This window comes from Xyrauchen texanus, chromosome 1, assembly GCF_025860055.1.
Source record: "Xyrauchen texanus isolate HMW12.3.18 chromosome 1, RBS_HiC_50CHRs, whole genome shotgun sequence".
NCBI lineage: Eukaryota > Metazoa > Chordata > Actinopteri > Cypriniformes > Catostomidae > Xyrauchen > Xyrauchen texanus.
This window is the reverse complement of record NC_068276.1, coordinates 21,131,512-21,145,130: the sequence shown is the minus strand read 5'-3', so window position 1 is coordinate 21,145,130 and position 13,619 is coordinate 21,131,512. Positions and strand designations below refer to the sequence as shown.

Genomic DNA, 13,619 nt, shown 5'->3' with positions numbered 1-13,619 from the left:
TTGCTTCATTGTATTGATTGTTTTTAGTGGATTTTCTTATGCAAAGCTCCAAAACCATTTACTTCATGATTTATTTTCCCATTCACACACACACACACACACACACATATTTACATGACTTATTTGATTTTTTTACATTTCCACGACTTTCCCATGTCTGGAAATCACAATTGTAAAATTCCCTGATATTTCCAGGTTTTCTACACCTGTTGGGAAATTGTTTAAAATTTATAGTTTTTCCTCAAAGAGGACAGAGCCGATATAGCTGAAAACAAAATTCTTTATTTTAAAAGACATATTGTACATTTATTAATAACAACATACATAACATTACACATGATACACATTTAAATGTGACAATGATAAATGTGCATACTTTTAAAACAACATTCAGTACTCCTCCGTTACAAAACAGTCTATTAAAAAAATGAAACTACATAGATTATTCATAATTGCAAAAACTGTAGCACCATCTATAAGCAAGTGTGACATTCCCATTTCACTCTATCAACATCTGTTTCCAGGGGACACCATATCTCGGCAATAGAACATAGGATTCCAGAACTCCTGCAGAGTGGGCACATAAGTGCCATTATTTGTTCTGTAATGGTGCTGAGTGAACACCTGACAATCCGAGGGAAATAAAATCACAAGTGGTCAGAACTGTCAAAATGAGCAAATTTCAAGTATAAATATGAACATATAAACTGATTAAATGATTATGAGATATGAACTGTGCTATCCTAACAGAGCAAACTTGTCCATAAATAGCACATATAAGCCACGTACACAGTGCAATGTAAGGAAAACTGTGATATAGTAGTAACATAACATCAATTTAACCTGTTTGGTGTTGTTTTTGTATTTTTAAATCAAATAATAGAGACTGAAGACATGTTGTTTTGCAGCAATAGTAAGTAAACTGTCATCATCGGAAGCACAGTGTTTTGTTCATGCTTGGCAAGCTGCTGCTCTCTGTGATGTATGGGTTACCCATAGACCACAGGGCTGGCGGGAGCAAATGAAGTAGAGACACACAGATTTGTACCAAAATCTGTGAATGACTTAAGACACATACTTCTGCCTCAGATTTGCTAGCACTGCTCCTGGAGAAGAGAGACACACATCTCAGACATGCAGTCCAATACACGGATTGAATGAAAATTATTTTAGAGTTTTTCCAGTTGAAGAGCGTGTTTAATGCTCCTGTAAATAACCAAACTCTGTTTACATAACATGATTACGCACTAAGAAGAATAGCGAAAACTGTGTTTAGTTGCAATATGTACGTGGCCACAGATTTCTGCCGTAACTCCAGCACTCTTGAGAGGCCTGTCCCTTCGATCGCTTTAGATGACTACCACCAAAACGTTTATTTGGATGTTTTAATAATATAGGTGTGGTTACAAACCGTTCTCCTCACTTTATCTGTTGCCTCATCCTCCGAGTCGACTATCATGCCATCAGTTGAATCAGTTATAGAAGACGGTGTTTCTAAAATAGATGTCAAACCAAAAGTGTAATCTGATCAACTGGGGAAAGACGACTTGTGTAAGCATAAGAGCGGTAATTACCAAATGTATTGTTACCTGGGGTTGCCATTTTACGATGCAGAACAAGGGGGATACACGGAGAGGCAGACAAGGTTCTTAGAGCCATCCAGACAATTTGAAATGGTTACAAGAATTATAAAGATCATCTTAGACACAACAATACAACATGAATTTGAAATCCAATGTATTTGAATTGCCATTTTCAAACAACTGTATAATATAATATATGGTCATTTACTTACGGTTTATTGATCATGTCCACCAGATGCTTTTCAGGAGTTGAAATAAATTTCCTCTTCCGTGTCCCAGAGTCACTGTTTCCCGCTCTGGATATATCGTTTACGTTAGCTTGACATGGAGATCTGGTGTCATCTTCCTTATCAGACAGGTGATTGAGGTGGACCGGAAGATTGACACTGCTGAGGTTCAATCTGGGAATGACAACTCGGAGTTGTCGCTTCATACAGGAAATGTGGAGAGCACTGACATCTACCTCTTCCTGTGAGCCCATGCCTTGGGTTTTTGTCTTAGGTGAACACTCTCTCTGAACATCTCTCCCTTTTTCTCTGTGTCCGTTCTTTCTAGGAAGTCTGCTTTCACGTTCAATACTCCTCTCTCTATCACTTCTATTTTCTTTGTTGTCCCCCTCCACTTCTTCTCCACTATCTGATGACTGACTGAGGACTGTGACCAGCATATTCCCAACAAAACAATCCTGTTCTGGATCCTTCACTAAAATCTCTTTCTCAGAACATGAGCTTTGTTTGGTCCCAGTATTTTTGGATCTATCCAAGCCTGATTTAAATTCTCTTCCTACACTGGGTGCTTCTTTCTTTGTTAGGACATTGTTTTGGAGATCTTCATTGGTAATTGACCCAATCACAGGTGCAACCTGCGAAAGGGCTTCTTTTGCTGTTCTACAAGTAGCTCTGGGTGTTAAAAAGGCAGGACTTATGACGGTGTTAGATTTGGGAGTGGATTCTGATTGGACGGTCTGCGGCACTTTGCCAGAAAGAGGAAGAGAAAGCGAGGATAGGATCGATTCACCAGTGGAGGACAGAAGAGATGCTGATAATGAGAAATAAAGTCAGAGGAAGAAAAGTATAACAAACAAAGTTTTTGCAAAAAGTAACTGTAAACAATTACAAAGTCCCTTTCAAGTGTTCCAGAGTGCAAACGTTATTTTTAAATGCTGGTAACCGGTTAATTCATTCAGATAATTTTTTCATGAAACCAAAGTCTAAATGGTTTATCTCATTACATTTTCAGAATAACACCCACTTCCTGTTGTCCAACAAATGAGGCTTCTCTCTTTTTATTTGGACATGATAAGCATGTGGTTTGATTCTGAAGTAAATAGCTGCATCACACATTTCTTTGACTTAAGGAATATTCCAGGTTCAATACAAGTGAAGCTCAATCGACAGCATTTGTGGTCTTATGTTGATTCCCACAAAATTGTATTTAGACTCCTCCCTCTTCTTCTATAACATGCAAAACTCTGTTACATTGAGGCACTTACAATGGAAGTGAATGGGGAAAATGTTTGGAGGCTTTAAAAGGCAGAAATTTGAAGTTTTTAATTTGATAAAGGAACTTGTGTATTATTTGAGCTGTAAAGTAATTTAAATCGTCACTTTTACAGTCGCTTAATGCGCTACAATGTTGTAAAATTGGCAATAACTTAACACAGAAAAGGTTAGTAAATTATTTAAAATCACACTAAAATCATGTTTACACAAATATTGTTTATGTCTTAAGGCAAAACCTTTTCTAGTTTCTAAAAACTAGACCCCATTCACTTCCTTCAAGTGCTTCAATGTACCTAATTTTTGATAATTTTTTTTTAAAGAAAAGGAGGGACAAGTCTAAATTATATGAGGAATAATCGACAATGGCCTGTTTCAAATTGTTTAAAAATAATACACACCCAAGGTGGTGTTCCTAGCTAGGAGATTTTGCCTAAAGCCATTTCACAAAATTGCTAAGAGCAAGTTTTACTAAGGAAATGTTAAGAGTAAGGTGGAGTTGACCTCGTTGCAATGGATGTTGTCACATTTTGTGAGTGCGCTCTTTAAATCGCCCAAAGTGATTGGTAGGAGAAGTGGTCGGTCCCTCCCTCGATCGATCAACTTTTTCGATTGATGAATATTTCTTCATCCAATGTTGGTCCAATGAAACAAGCATGCGGCACTGTGGCTTGAAGGCCTCTGCAGGTCTCCATCTAACCATTTGATGATGGCAAAGCCAGAATTGAACCCTTCTTTTCCTCACTGACAACTTATCTTTTCAACTCTATTGGCATGGTCAATAGTTATTTTTTGATTCCAATTACTTTTGAGGTACCACTAGCCATTGTTGTAGTACTCGAGATTGGTCTTGTCTCGGTCTCAGTGTAAGGTGTGCTTGTGTTGGAATTCAACAGACACCAGAATGGAATGGCTGCCATACATGTTGAGATGCTGATTTAAGAAATATTTGGAGTGGCCTCTTAATTTTTTTCCAGATCTGTGCATCTATGTTTATTATTAAGAATACATTTTCTGGGGCCTGTGTAGCTCAGCGAGTATTGACGCTGACTACCACACTTGGAGTCGCAAGTTCAAATCCTGGGCGTGCCGAGTGACTCCAGCCAGGTCTCCTAAGTCACCAAATTGGCCTGTTTGCCACCACAAGGACCTACTAAGTAGTGGGAATTGGGCATTACAAATTGGGAGAAAAAGGGGATAAATAATAAAATAAAATAAAAGGATAACAAAAAGAATACTTTTACTGAAAACACATTATTTTATATAGTTATATTTATATAGTTTTATTTTATATTTTTCTTAAGATTTCTATGCTGACAATTCCCCCACATGGGGAAAAAATGGCTGAATTGCTTCTTTTCACTTATTTTGAGTAAGGCAAGTTTTTTGAGCTTATTTTTGCAGACCAGGTCCTACTTTTTTTCTTGAGCGATCTGGTAACACTGCAACTGGTATATTACTCACCCTTAGCACAGTGTTGTCATTTAAAAAAAAAAAAAAGTGTTAACCATTCTTTAATTTAGTTTTAACCGGTTACCAATTGGGAAAGTTGTAGCAGAACACCGGACAAATATACTCTAATCAGAAAAAACTAATAAAAGCCAGTCTGTTTTTAGTCCCTGTTTTCAACAACCAAACATACCTGACCCGAGGTGTCCAAGGCATTTCTCATGCTGCAAAAGAGTTCTGAGGAGCTGGGGCTGAGAGGCTGAGCGTGCACACTCCTCCAGAACAGCTGGGGAAGCACTGAGCCATGAGACCGTCTGACACAAACAGGACAATAAAAAAAAAAACAATGAAATAAAAGTAACATAGAACTGCACATTTTTTATATAGAAAGTTCAGCGTATAATTTAATAAAAAAAAAATAAAAAATAAATAAATAAAAAAAAACACGTCTTCAAAAAGTAGCATTTATGGTGACGCAGATAGCAAAGAATAGACTAGGTGTATGTCACTTGATGTAAAGGTCCAAAGCACAAGGAATTCCCCACTCATTTTCTCAATGTCATTTTAATATTCACAGATTATATGATTACATACGAGTTCACAAATATTATTAAGTTGTATTGTATCTTTGAGCATACCCTCTGATGTTTTTTCATAATAGAAGTCAGAGAGAGGGTGTGTAGCACCTCGCTCCTTTTGAATGGGCAGGTACCGTGAGTGGTCACAGTATTAAAGAGCATACTTTTTTTTTTTTTTTGCTGAATTGGGTGATAACATTTACATCATTTGAAAGCAGAGCCTAAAATTGTTTCTCCAAAAAAACACTACTGAATCAAATGATGGGAGTGCGTCACATTTGTGGATATGCAACTAATGGTTAAACTGTGCATTATATGAAGTCTATATGCAATTTGGAACAAGACAACTATGATTGTGAAGTCTTTTTGTCTTTCTCAATAAACTTCTGTATATTTGAGTGGTGGGGTTCCAATGCTCTGCACACTCCAATGACGTCATCATAATATTATATTACAGTGCTTTCAGAAACAATTCAGACCCCTTAATTTTTTCACATTTTATGTTGCAACCTTAAACTAAAATGCTTTCAATTATTTATTTTTTCACATCAATATACACTCCATACCCAAAATGACAAAGCAAAAATCTGATTTCTGATAACTTTGTAAATTAATTAAAAATAAAAAACTGAAATAATCGCACTGACTTAGTTGAAGCATCTTTGGCAGTGATTAAAGCCTCAAAGTCATTTTGGGTTTGATGTGACGAGCTTTACACACCTGGATTTGGGGATATTCTGCTATTCTTCTCTGCAGATCCTCTCAAGCACAGTCAGGTTGGATGGGGACCATCAGTGGACAGCCATTTTCAGATCTCTCCAGAGATGTTTGATTGGGTTCAAGTCCAGGCTCTGGCTGGGCCACTCAAGGACATTCACAGAGTTGTCCCGTAGCCACTCTTGCATTGTCTTGGCTGTGTGCTTGGGGTCATTGTCCTGTTGGAAGGTGAACCTTCGGCCCAGTCTGAGGTCCTGAGCACTCTGGACCAGGTTTTCATTAAGGATATCTCTGTATTATGCTGTTCAGATTTCCTTCAACCCTGACCAGTCCCTTCCACTGAAAGACACCCACACAGCATGATGCGACCACCACCATGCTTCACCGTTGGGATTGTATTGGACAGGTGATGAGCGGTGCCTGGTTTCCTCCATACATGACGATTGGAACTGATTCTCTGGTCTGATGTCTTCATTTCATCAGACTAGAGAATCCTGTTTCTCACTGTCTGAGAGTCCATTAGGTGCTTATTTGTGTCTTGCAGGAAGACTTCCGTCTGGCCACTCTGCCATAATGCCCAGATCGATGGAGTGTTGTAGTGATGGTAGTACTTCTGCAGGTTTCTCCCATCTGCACACATGATCTCTGGAGCTCAACCAGAGTAACCATCAGGTTCTTGGTCACCTCTCTTACCAAGGCCCTTCTCCTCTGATTGCTTGGTGACACTTTGGTCGTGTGGCCAGCTCTAGGAAGAGTCCTGATTGTTTCAAACTTTTTTCATTTAACAATTATAGAGGCCACTGTGGTCTCTTGGGAACCTTCAATTCAGCCAAAAAATTTCTATAGCCTTCCCCATATCTGTACCTCGACACAATCCGGTCTGTCAGCTCTGCAGCCAGTTCCTTTGACCTCATGGCTTGGATTTTGCTCTGATATGCATTTTCAGCTGTGAGACCTTATACAGTGCATCCGGAAAGTATTCACAGCGCTTCACTTTTTCTGCATTTTGTTATGTTACAGCCTTATTCCAAAATGGATTAAATTCATTATTTTACTCAAAATTCTACAAACAATACCCCATAATGACAACGTTAAAGATATTTGTTTGAAATATTTGCAAATTTATTCAAAATAAAAAATGAAAAAAATAAATAAAAAATAAATCACATGTACATAGTTATTCACAGCCTTTGCCATGACACTCCAAATTTACATTTATGCATTTGGCAGACGCTTTTATCCAAAGCGACTTACAGTGCACTTATTACAGGGACAATACCACCCCGGAGCAACCTGGAGGTAAGTGCCTTGCTCAAGGACACAATGGTGGTGGCTGTGGGGATCGAACCAGTGACCTTCTTATTACCAGTTATGTGCTTTAGCCCACTACAAAACCACCACTCCAAAATGCATCCCGTTTCCACTGATCATCCTTGAGATGTTTCTACAACTTGATTGGAGTCCACCTGTGGTAAATTCAGTTGATTGGACATTATTTGGAAAGGCACACACCTGTCTATATAAGGTCCCGCAGTTAACAGTGCATCTCGGAGCACAAACCAAGCCATGAAGTCCAAGGAATTGTCTGTAGACCTCCGAGACAGGATTGTATTGAGGCACAGATCTGGGGAAGGGTACAGAACAGTTTCTGCAGCATTGAAGGTCCCAATGAGCACAGTGGCCTCCATCATCCGTAAATGGAGGTTTGGAACCACCAGGACTCTTACTAGTGCTGGCCGCCCGGCCAAACTGAGTGATTGGGGAGAAGAACCTTAGTCAGGGAGGTGTCCAAGAACCCGATGGTCACTCTGACAGAGCTCCAGCATTTCTCTGTGGAGAGAGGAGAACCTTCCAGAAGAACAACCATCTCTGCAGCACTCCAGACGGAAGCCACTTCTCAGTAAAAGGCACATGACAGCCCGCCTGGAGTTTGCCAAAAGGCACCTGAAGGACTCTCAGACCATGAAAAACCAAATTCTCTGGTCTGATGAAGCAAACATTGAACTCCTTGGTCTGAATGGCAAGCGTCATGTCTGGAGGAAACCAGGCACCGCTCATCACCTGGCCGATACCATCCCTACAGTGAAGCATGGTGGTGGCATCATCATGCTGTGGGGATATTTTTCAGTGGCAGGAACTGGGAGACTAGTCAGGATCGAGGGAAAGATGAATGCAGCAATGTATAGAGACATCCTTGATGAAAACCTGCTCCAGAGCGCTCTGGACCTCAGACTGGGGTGAAGGTTCATCTTCCAACAGGACATCGCCCCTAAGCACACAGCCAAGATAACAAAGGAGTGGCTACGGGACAACTCTGTGAATGTCCTTGAGTGACCCAGCCAGAGCCCAGACTTAACCCGATTGAACATCTCTGGAGAGATCTGAAAATGGCTGTGCACCGACGCTCCCATCTGACCTGATGAGCTTGAGAGGTCCTGCAAAGAAGAATGGGAGAAACTGCCCAAAAATAGGTGTGCCAAGCTTGTAGCATCATACACAAAAAGACTTGAGTCTGTAATTGTGCCAAAGGTGCTTCAACAAAGTATTGAGCAAAGACTGTGAATACTTATATACATGTGTGTTGTTACATTTTATATTTTAAATACATTTGCAAAGATTTCAAACACTTCTTTAATGTTGTCATTATGGGGTATTGTTTGTAGGATTTTGGTTGTAACATAACAAAATGTGGAAAAAGTGAAGCGCTGTGAATACTTTCCGGATGCACTGTATATACATGTGTGTGCCTTTCCAAATCATTTCCAATAAATGTAATTTGATACAGGTGGACTCCAATCAAAGTGTAGAAAAATCTCAAAGATGACAAAAATTTTAAGAGTCATAGCAAGAGGTCTGAATACTTATGTCAATGTGATATTTCAGTTTTTTCTTTTTAATATATTTGCAAGATATCAAAAATCAGTTTTTTTGCCTTGTCATTATGGGGGTTGAATGTAAATTTATGTGAATTTAAAATAAATAAATAATTGAAAGCATTTTAGCATAAGGCTGAAACATAAAATACGAAAAAAAAAATGAAGGGGTCTGAATACTATCTGAATGCACTGTATATCTACTTAACACATATTGCATTTTCCATCCATATTGTTCAGCCTTACTGAGTAGTATTCAACAGGGTTGGGGTTGACTCTAATCTTTACATTACAAGGTGGAATTTTTAGCTTATTTTGCTACCTTCAAGCTAATATGCTAACTTTCCCCCTTTGGTCACAATGAAATGATAACCAGCCTGTGACAATCAACAGCTGTGAAGAAATCAAAAGCCATGAAAGAACTGGAGTGGACTGACTATGGGCAGTATACTGCATGTATTGGTATTAGGGCTTGGTATCGCCAACCACCTCACGATACAGTAATTATCATGATAATTATGGTTAAGAATCAGGGCTGATAGGTGGGTTCAAATCCCAGCTAGGGTCACTTTTCACTATAAATATTAATTCCAGTCGCCAGCCAGTTTTTGCGTGATGTAAGCGTGCTGGTATGTTCATATTAAAGCAAAACCAATGAAGCTTGTGAACACCGTCCTGTTGTAAAAACAAATCGAGCTGCACTTCTGGTTGTATCGCATCAGTTCTAATGTGAACATGCCAGCGTGCCTACGTCATGGCCACTGGTGTCATATGGATTACTTAAAATACTCTTTTTGGAGTTTAAAGAGCTGATCACCATCCACTTGCATTGTATGGACTTACAAAGTGGAAATACTTGTGTTCTACTGAAGAAAGAATTCACAGACATCTGGGATGGCATGAGTGTAAATAATGAGAATTTTATTTTTGGTTGAACTAACCTTTTAAAATGGAAAATATAGACATTTCTGAACTAAACGAATTGTACCTGAGAAAGATCTGGAGCAGGTAATAGCTGATCCAATCGGTTTAGAAACTCCCAAAGTAGCTTCTCTAGATTGGCCACGTAATGCCCTCCATACTGAACCTGAAAATCCTCCTACAGTCAAAGTCAAAACAATGTCAGTCCACATAAGTGTGTCTGAAAGAGTCACTAAGGAACATTTGACTAGATAGTCAGCTTATTACCTTGAAGAATTGTTTTCTAGTTGCTGGATTCTTTAGGAGAGAGTGCACCATGGAGTGGAAGTTGCGTTTAGCTTCCTCCACCTTCTGATCCTTATTCTGATGATAAGAATAGGAAGAGCACTTACTGTGTGGGTATGGGTGTGTGCGTGTGTGTGCGTGCATGCAACTATTGTGATCTCAGATGCAAGAAAGCTCCAAGAATTTAGCCCATAACAAGCTGGATGAAGCAGAGAAGTAAACAAGATAGCAGAATAATAACAAAACAAAAAGAGATTCTGCACAGTGTTTAAGCTGCCCTCACCTTTCTGTTGGTAATGGAGAAAGCTTGCAGCTTGCCCAGCTCCTGGAGGACATTTGGAGTGTCAGGAGGATCTGACTGATGAAGCTTCTCCAAGATCAGCTGCAAAATAGCAAGGTGAAAAAAAAAGCTGTCTTTACTATTAATGCCAGAGCACATATGTATGACATAAAGCTGTGTCATTCTTAATGGAAATGTTAAGCAGCAGGTGCAGTTACGGAGTTCTGTGTTCCACTGCGTGAATGTGACATACATACATACATACATACATATATATATATAAAATAATTAATAACATTAATATCTAGGTTTTAGACATAGGCTATTTATATCATACAAGAATAAAAACTCCTTCTGACAGTTATTTAACACTGCAAGCACCCCTTCTCTTGCTGTATTATATTAGTTTTTATATTAAATGATTAAATGCTCCATTCTGTCGACGTTATTGCTTAGTGATTTTTCCGCAGCTGTTGCTTAAGTGCCTATTATTTTGTTTCAATTCCACTTCTCACCCACCAGTCTTTACTTTGTACTCATATTCAGAGATGCAGACAGTAATATTAGAGGAGGAAAGGGCATGAGGCAAATATGTTTAAGCCAGACAGGATATAGGACTCTTCTTCTAATTATTTGTGTGCCGAATAATGTGAGCAACATAAGAAGAAAGCTTTTCTGCCTAGCATATTTTTATATATCTCAACAAAGCAAAAACCCTAATTATGTGCCATACACTGTCAGGGTGGCTTTTTCAGCCTTTCTCCACATCTAAAGAACGCGACGACTAATGCTCTTTGCATGTGCTGAAGTTTTGTTCAGAATACATGTATTGCAAAGTTTATAGTACATTTAAACAGTACATTCAGAATCTGCAATCGGATTGAATTTATTTGGACTGCCGAAAATAAGCGCATGTAAACATTGCGTTGAACAGTCAAAACAAAAAAGTGGAGCTTTAAGTGTCCAAAAGTTAGAGAATCACAGAATTTTTGTATGTATATCTAATGCCATGTTTAGTAGTAATACTAATGTATCTAGTGACATTTCAGTAGTCTTACCAGTGCCCGTAAACCCATTGTCAGCCTGGCCTGATGTCTGTAATTGAGCAAACCAGGGACAGTCTCAGAGATTAATGTTATAATCTCCTCCAGTTTCCCATATTGAAAAGCATCCCTCTGCTGCATCACCTTCCACATGGCTGCAGACACCAGGCGTAGGGGTGGAGCCAAGAGCTGCAGAGCTGACAGAGGCAGCGGTGGATCTGCTGAAATAAATGACTACTTTAATAAAATAGGCCTACAAATAAAACCGTCCCGTACTTTTGAAATTCTGAATTTGAAATCTCCAACTGATATTGTCAGTGTCAGAAAACAACTTTACAATAACGGGTCAATATTTGCTCTCTGCATTTGATTCTCAGGGGCATTTTTTACTTTTATGAGGGCAATTTTATTTTAATAAACATACTATATAAAAACTCTATAACTATATAAAAAATATACATGTCAAATCATGTTTACCTGTTACTGTTTTAAATGTGGTCACTATACCTCATTCTTTTGAATTTACTGCTCTGAAAATGTATTAATCTAGTAATAATTAAATTAATGTGGTGGGTATATATATAGACCATCCTCAGCTGTCTCTAGTGCAATTAATGAATTAGCAGACTTATTTGTGCAGTCCAGTAACTCAGAGATGCTAGATCTATGCGACTTTAACCTAAATTGGTTGGCAAATGATACAAATAGTCTAAAAGAAATGAGTGACAATCTCAATCTGTAACAGTTTATTGATGAGCCGACCAGACCTAATCTGAAGGATCATTCAATATCAACATTGATAGATTTTATTCTGTCCAAAAGGGGGGACAAAATGCTGCTTCTGGAGTTTTTGGGCTTGGCCTTAGTGATCATTGTCGTCTAGCCTGCGTTAGAAGTACTAGACTGGAAAGATCAAACTCTAGGATTATAAAAAGATATTTAAGAACTTTTAATGAACAGGCTTTCCTCAGTGACCTCGCTGATAGTAATATACATCACACTTCTGAAATATCAGATGTAGAATTGCATTAGAATATTTTACAAATGTGTTACTTGCATGCACCTTTTAAACATGCACTGGTGAAGCAGCCCATTGGATGACTTTTAGACAACTCAGAAACAAATGCACATCATCCTTGAGAAAAGCACATGGCAATCATCACAGAATTCATCAAATTATTTTACAAACCAGTCAAATTTTTGAAAAGCAGTAAACATAAAAACACATTCTCTATATTGATTCCTTCTTATGTTACATTTAATGACTGCTTAATAAATATGCCATCAGAAATCTGTCATGCCTTTAACACATTTTTGCTGCTGCAGGGAATCAGTTTTATATGGTATAGTCTAGGGCAGCACAATTAATTGAAAAACTAATGCGATTACGACTGCCGCGATTATGTAATCGTGAAAACTGTAAACAATACATTATATTCTAAAGCCGCTTTTTGTATGGTCTTATCAATTAACTCTTCTGCCACAAGAATGTAATGCATTTTAATTATCTGAATATTTTTTACTATATATATATATAAGTATAATTATATATTGATATAAATATGTATAATATTTATATATTGAGTTATTGTTATATGAGGGGCTTTCTCAGCAAATATTTGTATATGCGATTAATGCGATTAATTAATCGGGACACCATGTAATTAATTTGATAAAAAATTGTAATCGATTGACAGCCCTAATAAATAAATATTTATACTTGATGTAGCCTCCCAATCGTTAAGAGAAAATAAAAACAAAAGAATAAGAAAAAATTGATAAAAAAAGTTTCAAAAAACATTCATAGCTCTGAAACTTTAATCTATATAATTAATTATGCTCTGTTATGCGGACAAAGAAAATAAAGTATGAGGTGTAAGATTTTACATTTTTATGCAAGTGAGTGAATGCACCACGAACACCAACGTAACAACTCATCATATGATACCTTTATCATTGACTAATTAGTATAACGAGCTATATTAAATCGGCCTACCTGCATCTTTCGAGTGTGTCGTTGCTTTCATTGTCCTGTCCGTCCTGAAAACGAGCACCTCGAGTGTTTTGTAAAACTGTTACTTTACAGCACTACTGCCCGTAAAAGTTGAACAGTGTACAACTGAAAATCTACAACATTCAAAGGACACAGCGCAGTTGTAAAGTACTAAAACTCTTCTGTCTTCTGGGTATGATCTACCGTTATTTACAAACTACTAACCGCACGTTGGAAAACAGAAATCTTCCAAATGAAAATAATAACAACATCTGTCAAAAAAACACTACTCGCGCCAAAGTGACGAAAATACTGCTTCCGGTGTGGTGGGAAGAGAGACTACAGAGCCCTGTCAAAAGCCCTACTACCAAGTGTTCTTCCAAGTATATTCTCTGGGC

At 38.1% G+C, this 13,619-nt stretch overlaps 1 protein-coding gene across 8 annotated transcripts; it reads right to left on the bottom strand.

The window, feature by feature from the left end:
* Positions 1-270: 270 nt before the first annotated feature.
* LOC127642103 (uncharacterized) lies at positions 271-13,554 on the bottom strand. 8 transcript variants are annotated; one of them, XM_052125512.1, is made up of 10 exons: positions 13,225-13,554; positions 11,244-11,449; positions 10,189-10,287; positions 9,888-9,983; positions 9,688-9,798; positions 4,725-4,845; positions 1,796-2,621; positions 1,590-1,648; positions 1,412-1,494; positions 271-1,106 (listed from the first exon to the last, which is right to left on the bottom strand). In XM_052125512.1, exons 1-10 carry the CDS (start codon positions 13,253-13,255, stop codon positions 1,095-1,097), a joined length of 1,644 nt encoding a protein of 547 aa, XP_051981472.1. In that variant the 5' UTR covers positions 13,256-13,554; the 3' UTR covers positions 271-1,094. The 8 variants fall into 8 exon arrangements, 7 of the variants coding, with proteins under 7 accessions (XP_051981472.1, XP_051981032.1, XP_051981547.1 ...); XM_052125072.1 differs by having other exon boundaries at positions 271-624; XM_052125587.1 differs by having other exon boundaries at positions 1,424-1,494.
* Positions 13,555-13,619: the final 65 nt, after the last annotated feature.

Excerpts from the sequence above, each read along its gene's own strand:
- LOC127642103 (XM_052125072.1), bottom strand. The coding sequence starts at position 13,255 with ATGAAAGCAACGACACACTCGAAAGATGCAG. Across the intron at positions 10,288-11,243 it reads CAATGGGTTTACGGGCACTG|CTGATCTTGGAGAAGCTTCA; the intron begins GTAAGACTACTG and ends GCTATTTTGCAG. Across the intron at positions 1,649-1,795 it reads GTGGACATGATCAATAAACC|AACCTTGTCTGCCTCTCCGT; the intron begins GTAAGTAAATGA and ends GATGGCTCTAAG.